Genomic DNA, 24,064 nt, shown 5'->3' on the forward strand with positions numbered 1-24,064 from the left:
GAGCGGAGCCAACGTGAACCACAGGCTTGGCACCTCCTGCCACCGCATCCCCCCTCCCCTCCCCTCCCACCTCCTTTTAATTGAGTTTGTTTTGGAGGGAGCCACACCTTTGCGGGACCGAGCTCCAGAGAGCATCCTCGGGTCATGCAGAGCGTGCATGCAGACACGCGCACGCAGAGCGGTATTTCCAGCCCTCCCGAGGGCTCTGACCTTTCCTGACGAGCCAACGATGTGGGGAACGTCTCCCCGAGGAAGCTTAAAAGCAAATAAACAGGCTTTTAAAAGAGCGTCCTTCAAGCGGCCCGTCTGCTGGGCTGACGGAGGGTTTCCCAAGCTCGGTGGCTTGCAAACCCACGTATGGGTTGTGTTATTCCAGCTCCCGCCCCTGAAAGAACTGGCGGGCAGCCACCAAACAAGTCCCTGGGAGGCTTTGCACTGGCACGAACGCCACCAAGTCTTCATACCTCCCCTCATTTCCTCCAGGCCTCCCTAAGCAGGGAAACTCAAAGGCCTCTCAACCCTTAGAGGCCTCATGCCCTAAGGGGACAGGCTTGCACCCATGGCAGGCTGGTACAATGAGCAAATGGCCCTACTGCCCTGGTGTAGCATGAGTTCAGTCCACTTCTCGGGTCTTTTGAGACCAGACCCAGAGACAGAATTCCCCTTTCAACCCTAGAAATGATGCCTGCAGGTAATGATGAAGATTCGGGGGCTGAAGATGGCCTATGGAGGACTCTTCTAGTCCTACTTCCCTATGTTTCCATGAGACATGAGAGAGGTCGTTAGCCGTGTGAGTCTGAAGTTAGTTAAAAGGCAGGGTAGAGATGCACCATCATAGACTAAGCAAAAATAAGATATATATGCACAGAGAGAGAGAGAGAACAAGATGCTTTTGGTCTCTATGACGGGCAGAGTGAGAGGTGGAGAGGCTGAGTTGTAGTTTTAAAAACTAGTGACAACAGAAGTGTTATCTATGCTGCAGTGGGGTCTGTAGCGACCCTCACTGACATCCTTGCCCAGATGTGCTAGGCGCTGTACAAACAAGGTAGGAGCCCATCAGACCTTGCCCAACTTTATGGAGCCCATCAGACCTGTATGGAGCCCAAGGTAGGTGTCCATCAGACCTTGCACATCTTTATGGAGCCCACCAGACCTTTATGGAGCCCAAGGTAGGTGTCCATCAGACCTTGCGCACCTTTATGGAGCCCACCAGACCTTTATGAAGCCCAATGTAGGAATCCACCAGACCTTGCCCATCTTTATGGAGCCCACCAGACCTTTATGGAGCCCAAGGTAGGTGTCCATCAGACCTTGCCCATCTTTATGGAGCCCATCAGACCTGTATGAAGCCCAATGTAGGAATCCACCAGACCTTGCCCATCTTTATGGAGCCCACCAGACCTTTATGGAGCCCAAGGTAGGTGTCCATCAGACCTTGCCCACCTTTATGGAGCCCATCAGACCTGTATGAAGTCCAAGGTAGGAGCCCATCAGACCTTGCCCATCTTTATGGAGCCCACTAGACCTTTATGGAGCCCTATGTAGGAGCCCACCAGACCTTGCCCACCTTTATGGAGCCCATCAGACCTTGCCTAAAGCATCAGACCCTTAAAGGTGTTTAGGAGACTAACTCTACCTGACGTCCTTGGCAGGTGGGTGCCTTTGAAAACCTCACCCTGAGAGCTTACAAGCTGAAGAAGAAGAGCAGACAGAAACTGAAACGGACTCACAGTGTGATTTACCTGAAGGCTCTGGAAGAAACTTATTCACTTAGCTTAAACCAAATACCCTTCCTTGCAATTGCTCACAAGAAGCAAGCCTGTGCCTCAAGCACGAGAGATTTCCAGGGAAAAAACAAGCCTGGCAACGTTTTGACTTTGCTCCACTCAACTTTGAGTAACAAGAAGCCCCTGATCCATATTTGTGGCATCTACTGAAGCCAGCTGATGTGCCCAGGTGTGCAGCATCTCACAGTTTCCCCCAGAGCCAACTGGGGCTGGCTGGCAGGTCTGGAAACCATACAAAGTGGTTTGGTCAGGGCACTGCAGGATCCAGCCTCAGGCCAGTGCCTTCTTCTTCGGCAGTCCCTCGCAGTCAAGGATGATTGTCTTCCATTATTGTCTTATCTGTGCGTCCGAAGATGGCTGATGAGGTCTATCCGAGATCTTCCGCTTGCTCCGCCGTCGAGGACTTGCAGACCCATGGCTGGGGGCTGAGCAGGTTTATTATAGCGGCGACCTGTACTCACCACGTCACAGCATCGTCAGAGGGTATACGGTGCTTTTCAGGAGGGAAAGCATTGCCATCTGCTGTCCTCATCACGTCCTTCTGCTGCTTGGTCCAAAATTGTTATGCATCGGAGCTAACCTCGTTTCATTATCCGTCATCTGTGGATGCACTGGGCCAGTGCAATCAGATGGTGGACAGTGGGATTCAGTGCTGCAGGCCTTCCTGGAGCCAGGAGCTAGAGGTTGATGTGAATGACAAGGCTGCCAGGCGAGGAGATCCACCCCTGCCCCGCTGCTCCACCAGCAAGGAGGCTCCTCCTGAGAGCCAATCTCCGCATGGTTCGCTGCAGTTTCACTGCACCCCGCTTTGATTCCTGCTCCACCCAAACTTTAAAAACCATCTGCCTAAGAGAAGCAGCGGCATTTCTATTCAAGCAGCGCTGAGCGAGTCACTTGACTTCATGGCTCATGATAATCCACCTGGTCCCTGCTAATCTCTCTCCACTCCATAGGTGTGAATGACCCTCTCTCCTTTTAATAGTCTTGATGTTCAAACTACCCTTTCTTCTGCAGTGTCGTTGTCTGTCAGCCCATCCTGGAAATGTCTCGCTTCTATTTCCCAGCCCTGCAAGCTCTATTTAGCTCTAGCTAAAACCCTTCATGCAAATGTGGCCTCAGGTGTAGAAATGACTGACAGCAAAGTATTGGAGGCGCTAGCAAGAAGGATAGATTTTATTTTATGAATAAGAGACATACATTTAACTAGAACGGCTACAGGACCGCTGGCATAATATCACTGGGCTGTTTTTTTGCCTAGTGTATTGTGCCTCTTTGAAAGGGTATATGTAATTTAGCAAATTAGCACTCATTCCAACTTCTGCTTGTTTTTGCAAAATGCAATCACAGAATGCCTCCCCCCTAGCATGTGAGTAAAGGTATAAATTACTCTTTAACTAGAAAAAATAAAATATGTGTTGGTGTGCCCCACCGTCTGCACCCCCTTCTCAGACTCCTAGATCCACCCCTGCCCACACAGCGTGGAAGAAACCCCTGCTTCAGCACTTCCAAGTGCTTTTCCCCTGCACGGAAATGTTTGCTCAGAGCAGCTCTATCCCGCGAGCTCCGACGTGCTCCTGGGAAGGTCTCCCGTGCCCCAGCTCGGCCTGCGATACAATGAGGCTCATTCAGGTACACGGGAGCTGCCACCTTGGCGTAAAGAGGGGAAAATTTATGACCTGCTTTAAATGTCACCTTTTCAACTCCGTGCCTTGGCTCAGCCGCCTTTGAAGCAAACACGAGCCAATAACCGGGCGTCTTCAGCAAAGGGCCCTGGCCAAGGGCAACAAATGCAGGGAAAGGCTCCCGGCGGGAGCTGGCAGACGTACCTGCAGTCCGCGATGATGTCATCAATCAACCGGGCGACCGAGGCGTCCAAGTCGCGGGGCGAGCACTTGGCTTTGAGCATGATGTGGACCTGCTCCAGGTTCGCTTCCTACACAACACAGAGCGGAGGAAGGACTCACACGCTGCACCCCGCGCCCCTGGCCGTCCTCCGTGCAAAAGGGCACGGTTGCTTTAAGGTCCCTCCTATCCCGTGGACCCGGGCGTTCGTGGCCGTATGTGGGTGCTAGGGAGCCGTGCCACGTCACCCCCTAATAGCTGGTGTGCTCAGAGGATAAAAGCCTACCGCTGCCACCGCTATGTTAGGCCCATTTGCCAGCAGCAACACACTTGGGGTGGCTGTAGGGAGGGAGGCTCGGTTGTTTCGTTACCCGTGCACAATTATCCGCAGCTTCCTCCCATGGCAGACCAGGCTCTTAGCACCGAGTTTGAGCCCTGCTGCCTGCCTGCATAAGCGGGGGGTGCTGCCCCGGGAGCACTCGCCATGGCTTCCCTTCATGGCCCAGTTGCAATGTGTCTGGTAAGAGCATAGGGCTTGCAGCAGGGTAGGGCCAGACCCCTTCCAGGACCTTCTGCACCTGGGTTTCGGCTGCACTCAGCACTGTATGGACAAGTGAGGCCGTGACCCAAAGAGCTGCATGAGCCATTCAGGAGGGGGGAGAGCTGAGAGTGAGGCTAAGTGATGTGCCTAAGGCTATGCAGGATGTCTGTGGCAGAGGCAGGAACCAAATAACCGCTGCTGACATAAGGACAGGAGGAGGGAGAGAGAGAAACCCCATCTCCCCTCATTCCTGCCCTGTCAAGGGTGGTGGGAGAGGGGTGGGGGTTACAGTCAGATGGGGTGCATACTGTAGCTGCAGCTCAGGTAGTGCGAGCACCATCGCAGCATCATGTTGTGACAGGACAGGCACCCCACCACCACCACCACCTGCCCAGGGGGGCATCTGAAACAGGAGGGCTTTGTCTGACCTGCCATGGAGAGGGGGGCATAGGGCAGCTGCCTGCATGTAGTTCAAGTGTGTTGCATGCACATGTGTGTGTACATGGTACAGTGTGGCAGAGTTCAGTGTGGGTCACAGGAATGCAGTGTACACGTGTGTGTTGCACGGAGTAGGGCATCAAGTGCAGTGTGCATGCATAGCACAGAGTGGCATGGTGCCATGCATGTAACATGTGTGTGCCAGGGTGGCACAGCTCAGTGTGGGGCACTGGCAGTGTATTGGTGTGGCAGTGATGTGGCGCAGTGCAGGGTGCTGAACACAGTGCATGCGTGGCACAGTGTAGCATGGCGCAGTGTGGTTTGCCAAGTGCAGCGTTGCATGTGGCAGCGCGACACAGTGCAGCGCAGGGTGCTGAGTACAATGCGCGTGTGTGGCAGTGTCACCTGGCGCAGTGCGGGTTGCTGCATGCAGTGTTTGCATGTCGCAGTGTCCCATGGTGCAGTGTGGGGTACCGAGTGCAGGGTGTGCGTGTGTGGCAGTGCCACATGGGTCGCCACGTGCAGTGCATGTGGCACGTGCAGTTTTGGCCCCGCACCAGGTGTGAGTCAGGCAGATTCCAGTGGTCCCAGGAGCCCCGTGCAGGTGGCGCTGGGCAGACAGTGCCGTCGCCACATCTCTTCTTAGCCATGTTGCCCCCCTGAACCCCCTCCGTGTGCCCTTCCTCTTTGCCAGCACACCAGCCAAGTCACTGCAGACAGATGTTTGCACCTGGGCGCCTGCTCCTGCCAGAGGCGACGGCGTCCCCGCCTGTCAGAAGCTGCAGCGTACCTCGTTTGCAGGGACTCACTAATGAGAGGAACCCCATTCGGGGGTCAGAGCTGGGGTGAGGGGATCTGAGCTCCACCCTGACCAGCTGTGCACCCAGGGGCAGGTCGCTTCTGTGCCTCGGTTTCCCCGCCTGTAACTTTGCTGCTGCTCTACTTGTCGCTGGCTGGTCCCTGCCGCCCCAGACACCCCCAGAAAGTAACACATCCCATGACGCGGCCCTACAGTTTTCAACACAAAGCTGCCTCAGCACCCAACCCCGCACCCTAACCGGGATCTGTGCCCCCCCAGCAGACTCCAGCCGCCCCTGCCACACTGCACGCTGCCCTCCGGGGGGGTGGGGGGGGCAAAGTTTCCTGCCCTGAATGAAGCAGGAAAAATAACAAGGCCTCTCCAGAAGAGGTGTGTTCCTCGCTGGAAACCTGGACTCCCCAGGGCGGGGGGAGGACAAAGAACGGCCTTCATGCTGCTTTCCTGATGGAGCGGGGTCAGTCCTGAAACACGGACTTCTCACACACACACACGCACACAAAAAGCACATGCAGACACAGGCAAACAAACAGCTGCACACATGCAAACGCACACAGTTGCACATACACAAACACGCAAACACACACAGCTGCATGTGCACACACAGACACACACAAACATATACAGTTGCACATACACAAACACACACAGACACATACAAACAGCTGTGCAAACACGCACAGATGCACACGCACAGGCACATAAACACGTATCTGCATATACTCAAACACAGCTACACACATAGGGCTGCACATACACACACTGACACACAAACACACACAGCTGCTCATACAGACACAGAAGAGCAAACACAAACACACAGCTGCACGTGCACACACAGACAAACACAAGCATATACAGCTGCACAAACAAAAACACAGACACATACAAACAGCTGTGCAAACACGCACAGATGCATACACATAGACATAAAAACACGCTTAGCTGCACATACTCAAACACAGCTACACACACAGCTGCACATACACACACTGACACAAACACACAGCTACTCATACAGACACAGAAGTGCACACACAAACACACACAGCTGCACATACACACACTGACACAAACACACAGCTACTCATACAGACACAGAAGTGCACACACAAACACACACAGCTGCACATACACACACTGACACAAACACACAGCTACTCATACAGACACAGAAGTGCACACACAAACACACACAGCTGCACATACACACACTGACACAAACACACAGCTACTCATACAGACACAGAAGTGCACACACAAACACACACAGCTGCACATACACACACAGCTGCACATGCAACGTGCATACACACAGCTGCACATACACACATTGACACGCACACACAGCTGCTCATACAGACACAAAAGCTGCACATACAGATGCACACAAACACACACAGCTGCACATGCAACATGCATATACACAGCTGCACATACACACACATGGACAGACACATACAAACAGACAACTGCATATACACACAGACACACGCAAAAACAGCGCTGCACACGCACACAGAGCTGCACATACACACGGATGGACGGACACACACACAAACACACAGCTGCATACACAAACACACAAAAACGCACAGCTACACATGCACGCATACCAACACACGAACACACACAGCTGTGCATACACACAGCTGCACACACACACATGCATGTATACAACCATAGATACACACAGATGCACATGCACAAAAACACACAGACATGTCTTGTGATCCTTCATCCATCTCACTCCCCCGAGGTGCCGTACCCACAAGACTCATAGGAGGATCCCTCCGCATCCCCCGGAGTGCAGCCGTGGCTGGGGGGACAGGGGAGCTGCGGTAGCGGCTGTGCCTCGCCGCCGCGCCGGGACAGCAAGTGAAGGCTGCTGTGGACTCGGCTCACCGGGATCAGGGAGGCTGAACACAACAGGGCCAGCCGGCTTGGATGTGGGCTCCCCAATTCTCACCATGGGCCCTTCTTTGGTGCCATGTGCCCAGAGCCCGGCTAGAAAGGTCCGGTGCAAGCGTCTGCAAGCCTATGCACGGCAGCCCCAGGGACTCTCAGCTCCCCCAGAGATGCCCAGGACTCACCAGACGGTCTACGCAGCGCTGGAGGGTGTTCTGCACATCTGTCCTGTGGCTGATGTCTTCCCAGTATGAGGACAGCACCACCACTGGCTTCACGTTGCCCCAGGGCAGGTAGTAGTACTGGCAGCCTGCAAGAGAGACCATGCTAGCACCTGGCTTGGGGGGACGGGCACGGATGGCTCCTGCTATGAACTGAGCCAGAGGAAGCAAGGAGCTCCGAGGGCCACCCTGGCACACACATATGCTACTTGCATGGCACATGCCACTCTGTGCTACACATGCTCGATGCCCTACCCTGTGCCGCACACAGGTGTACACACACTGCTCTGTGCTTTCTGACCCGAAGGACGAAGATGCTGGTCCAGCTCCTTGCAAGTACGTACCAGAAGGAGTAAGACAGCCTGGTTCATCTATGCAACTGCTGTCCCAAGTCTAAGGCTAGGTGGGAGCCACTCTGCTGTGACCCCCAAGAAATGAAGATTTTCCTTTTGCAAAAGCCCCACTGGGGACTCTACCTTGTCTGTGAACATTGTGGGGTCTATGACACACCACTGAGGAGTTATGGTCTAAAGTAGATGCCAGCAGTAGCTGTATGATGCACATGTGCACATGTGCAGACACACACGTGTCTGCACCTGTGCTATGCACATGTGTATGCACCAGTGTATGCACCCATGCCATGTATGCACACATGCTACACACCCTTGCTATGCGCCCAGGTATGCACATGTGCTATGCACCCACGTATGCACACGTGCTACGCACCCTTGCTATGCGCCCAGGTATGCACGTGCTATGCACCCATGTATGCACACGTGCTATGCACCCATATATGTACATGTGCTAGCATTACGATATTATATCCTGTGCCAAAGATGGAGAGCCGCGAGACACCTGGCCGTGGCCTCCTGTGTCGCGCTTCGTAAGTCATAAAGTCATCAAAAATGAGGGTTGGAAAGAGCATCAGAGGGCACCCAGTCCAACCCCCTGCTCAAAGCAGGGCCAGGCCCTAACTAGATCATCCCAGCCAAGGCTATGTCTAGCTGGGGCTTAAAGCCCTCCAAGGATGGCAAGTCCACAACCCCTCTGGGTGACCTGCACATACAGGCATTGCTCTATCCTCCGCAGCAAGTGAAGCGAGGGGTGGGCGGTTTCGTCCGGCAGAAGACAATGGCCTGAGATGCAATTTGGCCAGGACGGTGGGATGCGCAACCTCAAATCTTGCCAAGGTTTCTGTGGGATCTTACAGGACAGAGGGCTCCAGGGGCTTTGCCCTGGGGGAGGAGATGGAGGTAGGATGCACTCAGGGATGGAGGCACCTGGCTGTAGCCCCCCAAAAGGAGCATCCTCCAGTGGAAGGCACCGTCCCTGGTCCCCGTCCTGGGACCTTTGACGTTGGCACTAACATTTAGGGTTGAGGTCACGATCAAGCATCCAAAGCCACATGAGCTGCCCCCTACACCACACCTTACAGCCCGCACCCTTGCTGTCCCCAAGCACTGCCGTGTCTCCCAGGTCCCTTGGGAAGCCCTTTTAGGAATCAGCTTGCAGGCAACTTGTCTCGCCTTCTGGGACTGTCTCACCCCATGGGCAGGAGAGACAGGCAGGGGGGTGGCAGAGAGGAACAGGGAACGGTGGGATTGCTGCTGGCTGACTTCCCATACTCAAGCCCTGCCAATCCAGCTGAGCCACAAAACCCTGTAGCAACGGATGGGGAGAAGACACGAGTTGGGGTAGAGTTGACCTTGGCCCCTGAAGTTCAGCAAAGCTTCCTGGGTCTGGCCAGGCACCCGCGAGGGGTCAAGGTTAGTGGAGATGGTCAGTGGGTTGAGGGTCCCGGTGTAGACACAGCTCGAGGTGCAGGGGGCATAAGGAGGGGCCACATTGCCCATCGCACCCCTGCTCACCGTCAAACACGGCCCGGCTGTACTGCGTGGTGGACGCCAGCGGTAGGCAGGTGTTGTCGAACTTGTTGCCGTAGTTGCCGATGCTGACTTCGAACTGGATGGGGTCGTTCACGTCCTGGAGCATGGTGGCCGAGTAGAAGGCGGCGAAGAGGGAATACTTCCGGCGCCGCAGGAACTTCTGCAATGCACGCGGTCAAGCCATAGGCTTCTTCCCCCAACGGCGGTCTCAGCCTGCCCTAAAATTATCACCCCCTGGCAGGACAGCCTCATTTCCCCCCCACAACCTGCCAGTTGTGAGCCCAAATGGGGACGGGATGGACCCAGCATGCCTAGATCATCAGGGGTTGAACAGTGCAGCGGGGACGGTTGCTTAGGGTTTAGGACACATGGGTAGGGTTCCCTATACTGCCCCGGACAGCAGGAAAGTCCCTCCAGCCTGGATCCTTCTTCACCTACCAGCTACCTACGTGAAGTTAGGTCCCTCAGCGTGATCCTATTCCACTGTGAAAAACCGCCAGTGCAATAAACTCCGACACAATTAGTGCCAGAGTCAGCTGCTCCCAGGTGCAGTGACTTCACGTGCACCCAGGACCGCAGAAATTTGAACCAGGGCGGTCCTGGTCACGGTCTACACGAGTGTTTAAGTGCTCATGAGTTCTCTGCCATCAGACAGCATTTTTCCTAGTACTAACTTGTGGCAGAGTTAATTTACTGCACTCAAATACAGGTGCACGTGTAGACTGTGCTGCTTTACTGCAGAGTTAACTAGTCTACTCCGCAGTAAAGCGCACGTGTAGATGCACCCAGTGGCAGACAGCGGATGCACCCAAGGCAGTCCTCCCTCACCCTTCCCCACCACCACCCCCTCACAGGGCACAGGACCAGCAACAAGCCCAGCCAGGCAGTGTCAAGAACTGCAAGGTATCCTGGGAATCATAGTTCTCCAAATTGGCAGTGGAGCTTTTTGCTGCCAGGTAGAAGCTTTCGCCCCATTTATTTGCTGCTGAAGCCCATATCCAGAGAGCCGAAAGCTGCTGATTTCAGTGGCAAAAAAATGGGGTCAATTTTCCCCCACCAGCAGCAGCGAATCTCCACAGCTGCTCTACAAAACTACAATTCCCAGAGTGCCTTGTGCTCTCTGACTGCATTGCCTAGGCTGCTGCTTCTACAGGCAGAGAGAGGTAGGCAGGGCGAGGTGGCCTGCATCCATCTTTCCATTACCCCCACATGCCCCACTGTCCCACCCTGCTTTACGTTCGCGGCAACAAGAGAAAGCAATCAGGACTCGTAATAGAGATGATCTCTTTTATGAGACCAACACGATTTTTGCAAAAAAAAATTCTAATAATAAAAGAGATCATCTCTACTAGGAGCCCCGATTGCTTTCTCCTCTAGGCCAATGCAGCTACAACCTGGATACCTGCAAAAGGAGATGCATTCACAGTGGAATCAGATCTCACTGAGAGGCTTAAGAGGTGGAGCAACCTGTCCCTCCGTCTCAGTTCCCAAGTCGGGGAAAAAAGGGGCCTAAAGCCTTTCTCTGCCTTGCAGGGACACAGTGAGGATGAGGATGGTTGAGTACCACTGGGAACAGTGAGGTTGTTCCCACCCACCGCCGTTTGGAAGACCCCGACCCTGAGGCCTAATCCCACCGGAGCTGGGCATGGTACGGGACTGCAGGACGAGGACCCCCATAGGCTTTCAGGCTGAGTTACCTCTACCCGTAGGATATCGTCAGCTGGGATGTCCTCCACCTTCTGCTCAATGTGCTCCACCAGCTTGGTCTCCAGTTCCACCAGCAGCCGGCCCCGATACGCTACACCCTCTCCCTTAGGAGACGAAGAGAGAGAGAGCAGGGCATTACCAAAATGCCATGCATTCATCTGAAACCAGGTGGAGCCCTGCCATTTATTTACTGCACGGTGGTCAGCTCAGGAGAAGCAGGACTGGGCAGAAGAGATGCATAGGACCTGCACACCAAGGAAGGGCACAATTCATCTGACTCCATAATACAGCTAACCTAGCACTTGTTGCTTACGTTGCAGCCAACATGACTAGTGTAGAGTAGTGTATATTGTACAGTAGGATAGTGAAGTGCCTAAATCACTGAAAAATACAGCACCTTTCAGCCCCACGGTACCTTACCTGCAGCCAGGTGAGCAGGATGCTCGCTCTCACTGACTGCTCTCTCGTTAACGGAGCCAGAAACGGTGATGGGAAAGCAATGGTGACCGGACTGCTATTAAGAGCCTTGAAAAGGATCATAGAAACGAATCAGCTGGGGACGCTGCTAGTACCACGGCCCTGAGAGCTAACGCAGGCTGCTTCTTTCTATTACATTGGGGTAAGCGCATGTGTCAGGTCAGTGCACAGCCTTTTATCAGTCCTCAAGTCGTGCATTTAAAAGGAGTGGGTAAGAGCATGTCCTCTTGAAGAGAAGGACGGAAATGGTTGGGTTTTTTGAAACCGAGTGCAACCTCACCTTTCCCAGGTTGAGCTCCTCGTAGGGGTCTGGGAAGCCAGTGAATTCCCGTGGGCTGCCGTAAAGGTTGACATAACAGGGGCCGAACGTCGGCAGGAATCCCAGGCTGTCGTCAACTAGGAGAACAGGGTGAGAAGATGGTTAGAGACACCTCCGTGGTACATCACTTTGGCGCTCGTGCAGAGATGCCCCACCACCGCGGGGTTAGCACCCGTCTACATCACAGTGCCTCTGGCTCCGTTAAAGAGAGAGCAAAGCCCCACGGTGGAGAAGAAGTAGATGCCAGCAGAAGGATGCTCCACTAGCACGGCGGGCATCACCTGCCCCAAAGATGCACAGCCAGCCAATAGCCTCTTCTGTGGGGAGCGCTACCTCCGCACCAGGGGATTTGCAGACCCAGCTGCATCAGCCGGAGGATGCAATGCTTTCGCAGCCCCAGTGACTGCCGGACTGCAGCGAAGGGCAGGAAGCTCCTCTAATCATTGCACTGTGGAGCAGCCACATGGCTGGCCCCTCCGTGCTGGGCTACAAGGCTGGTCTATGCCCACGGGAGTCACTAGCAAAGCGCCTCGAGTTCACCGGGAAAAGGAGGAGCCCCGGGAGCCCCGTCCAGCGCGGCTCCTGTCTCCGAAGCAGCAAGATGCAGCGTGCTTCCCTCCCACTTCCCAGCCTGGCAAGAAATAACCAGGCTCAGAGATGTGGGTTTTCCAGAAAATGTTGAATTGGAAAATTTTCCGGAAAATTATCCTCCTGTTTAAAAATCAGTCAAACATAAATGGACTTTCTCACGCACTTCCTAGGGATAACCACGTGAAAAACATTACTGACAACTTTGAAACAGCCACACTTGCCTAATATTGTATTGGCGTCTATTCATTATTACTAATGAATGTTAGGAAACAATGACTTTTTAGAAATGGAAAATTTCCCACAAAAAAATTGAGCACTGGAAAATTTTCCAATGCCCTAAATAGAGCGTGATCTGATTTAGCCTGTTTATTTGACTTATATTTAGTAAACAGTAGTATTTAGTAAAAAGTACCCTCATGTTCATTTTATGTCCCAATAGCCACAGGTACTTGAAGTGAAATATTTGATTAGGAAAAAAATTAAATACAACACACTTCGTGTGGTTTAAATGTTATATTCAAACAAATTCAAAGTTTTTGGTGGAAAGAAATTATTTTGATTGGAATACTTGTAAAATGTAAAGACAATGCACAATCACATGTGCTTCCTGTGGCAGAAAGCCACCTTTGTTTTTCCCAAAAAAACTCTGCTCTGTGACAATTGTGACTAGGATGGGCCCAGCAGAGGATACATACCTTTCCCCTATCTCTTTGGGTAACCTGAGCTGGATTCATTCCTCAGGGAGAGGGGAAACCTGCTCCCTCTGCCTCCATGACTGGCATCACATACCTGGGTGAGGGGCTTCGTTCCTGCTGGGCTAGAGTCTTCCCGGCATCTAGTGATGTATTTCAAATTGGTTGGCTGACAGCCAACAGGTGCTGGCCTCCATTGGACCAGGTAAATGAGGTCACAAGGGCTATATAAGTTAAGGACTGCCCAGGAGGAGGGGACAGCAGCCATGAGGGATACTCGGGACAAAGAAGAGCTGGACCATCTGAAACTTGCTCTCTCTCTCAAAACTCATGATCAAGGAACTGCCTGCCTCCAGAGGGAATCTCCAGCAGCCTCTGGATGACACTTGTGAGTAAGCTACCTGAGATCCAACTAGATATACAGCTTGCAGTAACTCAGATGTGAGATCAAAGGCTACCCCAGCCACAGGAGTTTGCTCTATGGGATGTCTCTGATATTGCTCTACCCTGTACCCTATTCTAACCCTACCCTCTGTAACCAATAAAGTTCTCCTTTGTACCTAGGATGGGAGACTTATTGAGGGGTGGGTTTAATTATGCCCAGGAGGCCCCCTGAGTCTGCGGACTAAGGGAGACTATCCTTTTTGGCCCCCGACTTGGGGAAGTGCCCCAAGTTCTTGTATTGGGTTGAGTACCTGTAGGACTATTAGGCCTGTGTTTCCCCGAGGACACAGGACCCAGACAGTCCCTTCTCGGGGTGGTGGCAGCACACGTTACCCCCGGACTCTGCAGTGGGGCTCAAAGGGGAGTTTACCAGGGCTTAGGCGGCCCTGGAGAGACACGTGGAGTCTGGAAGGTGGACGGGCATAGTGTGGTGGGAGGCTCAATGCAGGAGCTCCCCCTACTGGCCCACCACACTTCCTTCACATTGTTTAAATTTAAGGGAAAAAAATGAAGGCACTGAAAACTGTCGACACACTCCTCTTAGCACACCCAAAAAACTGCGGTATGTGCCATGCTCTGGTTTTGATTTGACCCGCACGACCGGTTAGGTCAATTCATAACTTGATTTTTGGTTTGGATTATTATGCGAGTGCATTTACCCCCCCCGTTTACAAATCAATCGAACATAGATGGACTCTCTCACGCACTTCCTAGGAATAATCACCTGAAAAAACATTACTGACAACTTGGAAATGGCCCAGCTCACCTCATATTGTATTGGCATCTATTCATTGTTACTGATGCATTTTATGAAACAATGAATTTTTAGAATGGAAAATTTCCCGTGAAAAAAATGAAGCACTGGAAAATTTTCCGTTTTGGAAAATTTCCCCACATCTCTGACCAGGCTGCAGGAGGGGTCTTGGCTGCCATCAAACTCCATAAAACCCATCAAACTCCACACAACTGGTCCCGGTTTCTACTGGGAAAAGGGGGCTGCTTCGGGCCCTGTCTATCCCAGTGACACCAGGGCCAGAGCCAGAAAAATCCAGTCGGGATCCAGACTGTCAGCCCGGTCCCTCTTCATGGGGGTTTGAAAATGAGAGAACAGAGCTGGGGTAGCAGGTCTCTAGTTCGAATAGTCCCCTCCTTTGGGAAGGGGCGGACCAGATCCCCAAATGGGGTCAAGCAGTGAATGGGCTCAAGCTAGCTGGGGATCCACCCCGCTGGTGGTTACAGAGCTGTGCCACATGGCAAGGAAGAGTCAGCCCCACGCTCCCTGCCTTACCCTGGAGGCATCTCTCCAGTCCACTGCTGCAGAGATGCATCGTGTTTAGGACGAATGAAGCAGCAACCTCAAAAAGCCTCTGTCCTCCCGCTTTGAAGACTGAAACCAGGGAAACCCAGTGCCTGAGGTCTTGGATCAAGAGGGGAGCACCAGGCACCCCCCAAACTTGGAAAACAACGGTCCTCACTATCGCAGGGGTTTCCCCAAACTAGCACCAGAGTCCACAGGTGAGTGAAGACCCTGCCAGGACCTGCCCTGGCTCGGAGACCCCATCCCACCCCACAGCCGACCCAAGGGGAAACCCTGCAAGATGCATGGAGAGAAGAGGCATCCTGGGAGCCTCGTCTCCATAGTGGGTGCAGTCTGGACACCACCACCGCTAGCAATCCGGATCTGTGGCTACGAAAGGAAAAATTACTGAGCTTAAACAAATCAGGCTAAGGCACGTACGGTCTGCAGCTTTCAAGGGCTTCGCGACCACGGGAAACTCATCTGAGGCACAAAGAAATGGAGAAATGGTTAGAAGGGGAGCAGTGGAGAAAGGCTGGGGGGGCAGCATTACGTGAGGGCCAAGCATTACAAGACAGGAGATGATGCTGCCATGCATCTAGAGAGAGAGAGAGAGAGATGGGAACCCCAAAGTGCTGGGCTCCCCTCACCAGCATCAAGAGATCCCAAGGGCCTGGCCAAGCAGGAAATGCATTGTGTTGCGCAGCAAAAAAGCTGCATGAAGCTCAGGGGTCGCACCCCCAGATAGAGCTTTTCCTCTAGACCTTGCACCTAGGCCGCGGGGATGTGCTGCATCCTGGAGCTTGCACAGGCTCCATGCACCATCCTGCGACTAAATGAATAAAGCTGAAGCCCTGGTGGCAACTGGACTCTGCCCTGCAGGTGCATCCACACCTGAGCAAGCTTCAAACTCACCAGCTTGGGCACTGCTAGGAGAGGGTCGGGGGGGCATTCGTCATGCTCTGCATTGCGCCCTGTAAAAAGGGGGTAGGGGAGGCCAGACGCCCCAGCTGCACCACAGATGTTGACTGCATTTGTCACCACAGGTTTGAAGCTCAGGTACGTGTCTCCAAAGCACGTAGTGATGCTATGTTTGGACCAGGTAGTAACTGGGATCTCACCCCAGCAGTCTCCCCTGTGTGCTGGATCATTCAGCAATGCTAGGGGAATGGGTATCGCCATGCCAGGACCATCCCCGCGCACGGTTCATGAGCAAAGGGGTCTCCTAAAATGCATTGCACCGCATTAGGCAATACCCACAACTGTCTGCCTCTCCTGCAGGAATGGCAAAAGCAGCCATCCTGATTTTCCCAGAATGCCCCATGGGGATGACAAGACCAGAACAGACGGTCCAGGAGAAACGATGCTTGTGGCTAGGTCAAACTGTGCTCCCTGCAGCAACCCAGTCAGGGCCAAGCAACCGTGCATGGTGGTGTAGCCGGGAGCTTCGCTGAGGTGGAGACCAAACCAAGCAGAGGGGCAAGGGGGAGTCCAAGCAGAGCTGGGAAGAGCACCTGTTCAGGAACCCAAGCCGGTTAGTAAGTCATGCCTCAAGCTACAGTCCCTACGGCAAGCTCCAAACACGCTGGTGAGACAGAAACCACCACAGTGCCACGGAGGAGACAAGGTCCTTCTGCCTGACCGTGATGCAACATGGCAGGAGGTGCCACAGATGCCTGCCAGCCTCCCTCAAGCTTGGGTCTTCATTTGAGATTTGACCCCCAAACCTTCAGGACAGGCCACGGCAATGAAAGCATCCCACTTGCATCATCAGCAGGACGTCACCGAGTAGCTGAGTGTCCCCACCAGGATGCGCTTGGGCACCGGGGAGCTCATGCACCTGCCTCAGGAGCTGACACCCTCCATGCATGCGAGTGCTTTGCTGAATTGGGCTGCAGCAAATGTCTGGGACGTGTCAGATACAGATCCAGAGCTGCTGGGAGCTTCACAGCCAACGTGAGCGGGTGCTGGATGCTACAGAGCCAGGTGGTGCCCAGCCCCTTTGGGTGGCACAAGACCCCTCCCTGCCTCCGTGGGAGACAGGCACCCGTCATCTCCTGGGCACAAAAACTAGGAAGAGAGGAAAAGGGAGAGGAAGGCGGCAGAGGCAGAGCCTCACCAGCCATCTCCCTCCTCACCCATGGAGAAATGCAGCAGGAAGCACATTCCCACTGCACGACTGGGAGCTCGGTGTCACCCAGTGCCTTTACTGGGAGAAAGGCATTTACTTTACTGGGATGCATCCCTTTACTGGGATGAAGGCATTCATGCTTCCCCAGGGCAGAAGGCACGAATGCAAACATGGACTGTGCCCTGACCTGCAAGCACCAGTCGGGGTCAAGGCCACTCAAAACCCGCTTGCTCCAGCCTACCCAGGAGCAGGCACGAGCCCCACAACACCGTCAAGGGTTTAGGAGAAAAGACACAGGCCATTACCATCTTGTTCAGGTTATGGCAGCTCGGCATAGAAGTCAGCCCCATGTTTTCAGCTTCCCCTGCCCCAATTAAGAGTGGATTACTACAGATAAAGACCGTGGAGTGCTTTTGCCCTGACAAAATCCCACCAGAGATAATAACCCAATAACCAAAGAAAGGACCTGAGGAGGTGGGGTTGCATGCACTACAAATGCCAATGTAAAAACTGCACTCGAAAACATCCTGACCTGGTGTTTGTCCCGCGTGGTCAGAAATGCTATGAGTGCAAAAGTGAAGACCCTAAGGGGCCCGATTCTAGGTCGACTCTGCATCCGTGCCATGTGATATTTGTGGGTTTTTTGGAGGATGAAGAGCTAGACTCATCATCAGAGCAATGCAGGGTTTCTCCAAAGCGCACACCAACCACCGAGCCAAGAGCATGCACTCCTGTGGCCCCCGCTGCAACCCCAGGGGCAGGTTTCTGCCTTACCTTCCAGCTCCCCACCGGGGGCGGAGATTTTGGACATGCTCAGGTAAGTGGTGCCGACAATGTCATTGTGCGTCATCCGGTCCCTAAAATAAGATTCTTGCTTTAACTGGCAGCAGTGCTGTCAACTCTCGACTGGGCTTGGCCCCAGCGGTACCTTCCCTTTGCAGATTTGAAAGCATCTACGCAGGGAAGTCTTCCAAAAGCAGAGCAATTACACCCCAGATCTAGCTGGTGTGAGCCCAAGCAGTGGTAGTGGAGTCAGTGAGCCGGATCTCCAGCTGAAGCCGATGCAGTCAGGCCACGGTCACCAGCTCAGGAGCCAGCCCAGTGACTGGGGGTTATACAGGAGAAACTGAGAGAGGCAAAGTGATGTGACCAGCATCCTAACAGGCAGTCAGTGGCAGACCGAAGAAGTGCAGCTCCCACACCCAGCCCTAACCACTCAAGCTCACTCTGTGAGCGTCCCATCCCAGCCAAGCGTTGGTCTGCGCACCCTGCTCTTGGCAACCTCTCTAAGTGCCTGTTCCAATGTTTCCGCCAAGTTCCTCCTCATCTCCAGCCTCAGTTTCCCTTGCTGCATCTTGAGGCAATTGCTCCTGGTCCTGTCCCCTGCGGCCACAGAGAAAAGCCCATCCCAATCCCCCTGCAATGGCCCTTCAGAGATTTGAAGACTGTTATCGAAGCCCCCCTTCTCCAAGAAGATAACGTCTGTGCCAGTACCACAGGACGTGGTGGAGGCTGCAAAATAAACTGGGTTCAAAAGAGGACCGGGCACATTCATAGACTCACAGAAAATGGGGGTTGGAGGGACCTCGGGAGGTCACATCTAGTGCAACCCCCTGCTCCAAGCAGCACCAGCCCCAAGTACATCATCCCAGACAAGGCTTTGTCTAGCCGGGGCTTAAAAACTATCCAAGGATGCAGATCCTTGCAGAATGGGTCCCAACACGGCACCCAAACCCAGACCCAGGTTTGGACCCCCTGTGCCACGCACGACAGGACAGCTACCTCCCGTGTCTCAGACATGGCACCGGTCCCCGATTCTCCCTGTTGCACTCACCAGTCGGTGACCCGGATCCTCATTTTCTCGCACATGGAGGGAAACTGGGGGGAGACAGAGGATCGTCAGAGGCTGGGGAAGGCTGCCTGGCAAGATATAGGGCTGGATGCAGGGCCGTGCCCTCGCTCACCATGGCTGGCAGGGTGATGCTCTGGTTCCACTGCGGGTTGGCGTTCTTCTCCAGGATCTTGGAGCAGAGCTGGAGAGAGGGCAAGACAAGGCACCGTCAGTGAAGAAGCCCCCTCCCCAAGCCAAGACCCAGCCCCGGCTACCATAGCTCCATCGCATCCCCTTGCTGTTTTGCAACGTGCCAGCTGCTGGGTGCAGAAAGCATTTCAGGAGGGAAATGCTATTTTTTTTCCCCTCGAGGAGCCAAACAGGTGCTCGTTTTTAAGACAACAGCACCCCTGAGAGCCCAGAGCAGAAACTGCAGATGAGCAGCACGAAGCCCACGGCACCGTCCAGGGCTTCTCCAGGGAGAACCGCCCTGGACCTCACCCGGTGCTATCGGGCACTTAACTTTGCCCCCTACTCTCCACTTAGCCAGGGGTGCCAAAACTGTCTTGCACTTTTGCATTATTTTTGCAGTGGAGGGAGCAAAGATTCAAACTGATTTTTTTCTCTCTCTCCAGTTTGAGCTTTATGTTCAGTCCCTGAGGTCTGATGGGGGCTGGTCCAGGCACGGAGGTTTATGAAAATCTGTCTCTATGTCCCCTCAGGGCACCCGTTCCCACGGTGCTTCTGTCCCAAGGGTGGGAAGACATGGCAACACCAAAGGGGGTGAAACTGAGACAGACAGGATTAATGTGGGCAGCAGGAAGCGTGCTCTGGGTATCAGGAGAGTCAGAGGATGGACTGGCCTCTTGGAAGGGGGCATGGAGGTCTCATTTCTTGCGGCAAGGACCGAGGTGCTGCACGGGTGGTCCTGACAAGCTGGGCTGGATGGAGGAACTGAGGCACAAAGGAGGACATGGGCCATGTCCAGCAGCTCTTCAAGGACCAGGGAAGCAAGTGAATTTTGAACACTGAGTGCAAAACCAGCCCCAGCGTTAGCTCCTGTGACGGGCACAGAGACAAGAGCAATGCCCCTTTGTGATAACTGCTGCAATAACTGCTGATAACCATGATAAATGCTGATAACCATGATAACTGCTGCAATAATTGCTGATAACCGTGATAACTACTACAATAACTACTGATAACTGTGATAAGTGCTGCAATAACTGCTGATAACCGTGATAACTGCTGCAATAACTGCTGATAACTATGATACCTGCTGATAACTGTGATAACTGCTGCAAGAACTACTGATAACTGTGATAAGTGCTGCAATAACTGCTGATAACCATGATAACTGCTGCAATAACTGCTGGTGACCATGATAATTGCTGATAACTGTGATAACTGCTGCAATAACTGCTGAGAACAGCCCCAGCTTCCTTCCTGTTTGCACTTCTCTAGGGAGACGAGCCACACACCCATTGCCACCGGCAGCTCAAAAGCCCCAGTGGTCCCCTGGATGGGGTGGTTATGGAAACACAGATCCAGGACCTGGAGAAGGGGTACCCTGCACAGCACCCCCACTTTGCCTGCTCACCATTTTGCCGGCAAAGCTGACTTCCACGAAGGGATCCACCAGGTTCTTCTTGTTGCTCTCAAAGCCAAAGATCTGCTTCACGTTGTCCATGACGGCATCGTCCACTGGAATAGAGGAGACGGTCAGCGCTCACGGGGCGAGGGGGAGAGGGGAGGACTCCCCTACTCTGTGGCTCTCTGGATGAATGCTCCCCTGCTGTGGGGAAGGGAAAAGTGTCCCCTGCAAGGAAGGACGGCATCATCTCTATGGATATTACTTGCATCCCTGAGAAACACAACACAGGTGGTGATTCTGGTCACCGTCTCCCTCTGCAATAGGAGCCGTTCCCCTTCTCATCCCAGCACCAAGCCTAGTTCCTATAACAGCCTAGTCCCCAAACTCATCACCGGTACCTAAAAAGTCCCGCTCCCCTTCCAAGGAGCGATCCCACCAGGGAAACCCTGCCTCCCTGCTCACCTGGGGAGTATCATGATGGCTCTTTATAAATCCAGGGTGCATCCATACCTTGAATACAGTGCCCAATGCTTGAATACCCATGCCCAAGTCTGACCCATTGCCTACAAAATGCCTGTGCTCGTTTTCCCCCAAGGCTTTCATGAGTCCGGTGTCGTGGGGAGTCGCGCTGGCAGGTGATATTCAACCCATGCCCCGCACGCCCCTTTGCACCGGGGCACGCAGCCCTGACCGTGACCCCCACGTACTCTGCGGCAGGTCCTCTGCCCGGTAAACCTTCAGAGAGAAGTGAGCCCCTCTCAGCGCCACGCCAGTGGGACGCAGGATGTTTCCCTCGATGTCCTCCTTGTCTTCGGCTTTTTCCTTCTTCTCCAGCTGCGGGGTGGGGGAAGAAAAGAAGCTGTTAGGAGAGGAGGGGAAAGGAGCATCGGCAGCAAAGAGACGGGTCTGCGGCACAACCCAAAACCCACAGGCTGCAGAGGGAAGGGAAGGGCAAAGCGCCCCTGCTCTGATGAGACTCGCCCCAACTTGCCCCGTCTTACCCCCAACTCCGGAGAGCTGGGTAGGGGAGCATCGATGCTCTTCTCTCTTTCATACAAGCCAGTCTCCAGGCCTGGGCAGGACCAGCGCCTCATGAGACGCGGGGCTTGGCTTCATCAGAAGGGAGCTGGTACTTTTCCTGGGCATTTTCCCCCAGTTAGGAGGAGAAAGAGTAGACTCATAGCTAGGGCTGGGAGGGACCTCCCACCTTATCCACAGCCCTGTACAAACCAGCCTGGACAAACCATCCTCTAAACTACATGGAGACAGCTGAAGAGCTAGGAGGTTTACGGCTGCATGGTTAAATGCGGGGTCCGGCAGGGATCTGGGGTCAGACTAGCACAGAGGGCTGGCGGGGTGGCGTTGCCCGGCTCCGTAGCGTGCAGCATGGATCCTCTGAGCATTGATGAATCAGCTGGCAGGACACTGGCAGCGGTGCCCTCCTCTCCCTTGCTTTGCACTACAGCACGTTGCAGGGCTTTGCTCCCAGACTCGACCGTATCGCCTTCCGGTGCCCGTGTCAGAGTGGCCACAGACGCGTGGCTTGCTTGCACAGGAAGGGGCTGGAGTAATTCAGACCGCGTAAAGCTCTGGGCTCTGACGGCTTGCATTGCTAACCCTGAGGGCGCTCAGGCATTGAGGAAAAGAGCGGTCTGTTCAGGATACAGTGCCCTCCCCACAGCCGGCCCAGAGGGGCTGAGAAATGGCCCGTTCCTGAGTTATTCCAGAAGTCCTGGGACAAAGCCAGAGAGACCCAAACGTGACACCCCAGCTTGTCTCTCTTCGTGCATCCCAAAGGGGCAAAAGCACGCCCACAGCCAACACGGCTACCACTACTACTTCTTCTTCTTCTTCCCCTCTTTCTTCTTCTTCATCTTTCTTCCTTTTCTTCTTCTTCCTCCTTTTTTTCTCTTCTCTTTGTCCTTCTTCTTCCTCTTCTTCTCTTGCTTCTTCCTCTTTCTCTTTTCTCTTCTCCTCTTTGTCCTTCTTCTTCCTCTTCTCCCTCTTCTTCCTCTTTTCTCTTCTCCTCTTTGTCCTTCTTCTTCCTCTTCTTCTCTTTCTTCTTCCTCTTTCTTCTCTTTCTTCCTCTTCCCCTTCTTCTTCTTCCTCTTCTCTGTCACATGCTAGACATTTTTTCCAGAATGGTGCACGTCTGCGATTGTGGACGACAAGGTATTTAGCAGAATTTAGCAGATTCACTGCAATCTGATAGAGGCCGCGGTGTGAATGCTTCCACTATTAGTGTTTGAATCCCGTCAGCATTTCCCCTCGGCAGACCCGCTTCAATGAAAAGATGCTGCCTTCTTTTGAAGTATCGGGCATTGGCCGCTGCCAGGAGCCAGCGACCGGATTAAATGAGAGGGTTGCCACTGACCCTGAAGGATGAACCCCACTCTCCTCCCTGCCTGAGGCTGGCAGAAGGAGCAGCACGGCAGCCATCTTGCAACAGTGTCTGCCTGCTTCTATTCCAATGAATTAAAAAAAAAAATCAGCTTCCCCTTTGCAAGACACATACCCATAGTTTGGAAGATTGATTTTTGAGGAAACCATGCGTGTTGCATGCAAATAAATACAGTAATATCCGTGGCACTGCGGCATCTCATTCAGACCCACATACTGTGTTATTCCCGGGCCACAATTAAAGATGCTGAGCCTTTCAAGTAGCTCCCTCCCGCCCCGCGAAAACAAAACCGACTCACCGGTGCTTCATCGCCTGACCCCAGCACGAACAGGCTGACCTTCAAGTAACCTTTGGCCCCGGCAGAAAAGTCTTCGGGGTCGGAAAGGAGCAGCCACTTCCTCAAGAAAGCGTGCTCTGAAACGAGAGAGGTTGGGCGCTTGCTGGATGACCATCGGCCTGGAGGACCAAGTGGAAGAGACTGTGGAGAACAAAGTAGCTCCTGCTCCAGGGATCCAAAAAATGCAAGCCAGACCCTCAAAAAAGCAAGGAACTGGCTTTAAAACCCTGAGTTGATAGACAAGTCTATTTGCCTTTTGCTTTTCAAGCCTTTTGGGCTCACGTCTTCAAGACCAAAGACTTGCGCTTGCCCCTGACCTCGAACAGGACAAAACGGAGCTGCAGCAGGGGTTTGGTTTGGGGTCTCTGTCCCTTTTTCACCTCTTCAGGCTTCCTAGCTCCAGCAAGGACTAGGATGAGACGGGCCAGGTTGAAGAGGGGGGTTAGTCTCCTTGCCCATCCGACCCAGGTGAAGATGTGCAGGAGCGGGTCTTCCCTGGGACATGTGTGACAGCGGTAGGACAGCTGGTCACGGGGAAATGGCAATTTCAATCACAAATGCAGAGACTCAGATATGGGTGGGGGGCAGGGGCACTTGCAAAACCCACTGGGGCAGGGGAAAGAGAGAGGAGAGGCTGGAAGGATCGGAGGCTGGGTCGCAGCTTGGCCCCGGCCTCCAGCCAGGGGCAGCCCCTGGAAGAGCCCGGGAAGCAAAAGGGAGCACAGTCTGTCCCCTGCCCTGCTCCCTGCTTGGGGGGACAGTGCCAGGGCCCTGCTCCACACGATGCAGACACAAGTCCTGGC

At 53.7% G+C, this 24,064-nt stretch overlaps 1 protein-coding gene across 6 annotated transcripts in view; it reads right to left on the reverse strand.

Moving 5' to 3' along the window:
• DYSF (dysferlin) overlaps nucleotides 1–24,064 on the reverse strand; it is a 198,223-nt gene that overhangs the window by 125,578 nt on the left and 48,581 nt on the right. For 4 of the 6 annotated variants that reach the window (XM_025213297.1, XM_025213300.1, XM_014523658.2 and 1 more), the window contains exons 11-22: nucleotides 23,223–23,338; nucleotides 21,231–21,357; nucleotides 20,530–20,633; nucleotides 19,063–19,131; nucleotides 18,933–18,976; nucleotides 17,873–17,955; nucleotides 15,409–15,450; nucleotides 11,905–12,020; nucleotides 11,138–11,251; nucleotides 9,423–9,600; nucleotides 7,519–7,643; nucleotides 3,614–3,720 (exon numbers count right to left, since the gene is read on the reverse strand). In XM_025213297.1, the coding sequence (XP_025069082.1) occupies nucleotides 3,614–3,720; nucleotides 7,519–7,643; nucleotides 9,423–9,600; nucleotides 11,138–11,251; nucleotides 11,905–12,020; nucleotides 15,409–15,450; nucleotides 17,873–17,955; nucleotides 18,933–18,976; nucleotides 19,063–19,131; nucleotides 20,530–20,633; nucleotides 21,231–21,357; nucleotides 23,223–23,338 (1,225 nt within the window). The remainder of the gene's footprint in view (nucleotides 1–3,613; nucleotides 3,721–7,518; nucleotides 7,644–9,422; nucleotides 9,601–11,137; nucleotides 11,252–11,904; nucleotides 12,021–15,408; nucleotides 15,451–17,872; nucleotides 17,956–18,932; nucleotides 18,977–19,062; nucleotides 19,132–20,529; nucleotides 20,634–21,230; nucleotides 21,358–23,222; nucleotides 23,339–24,064) is intronic. The other 2 variants (XM_025213299.1, XM_025213301.1) reach the window with 1 other exon arrangement.

This window comes from Alligator sinensis, unplaced genomic scaffold, assembly GCF_000455745.1.
Source record: "Alligator sinensis unplaced genomic scaffold, ASM45574v1 scaffold1408_1, whole genome shotgun sequence".
NCBI classification, from domain to species: domain Eukaryota; kingdom Metazoa; phylum Chordata; order Crocodylia; family Alligatoridae; genus Alligator; species Alligator sinensis.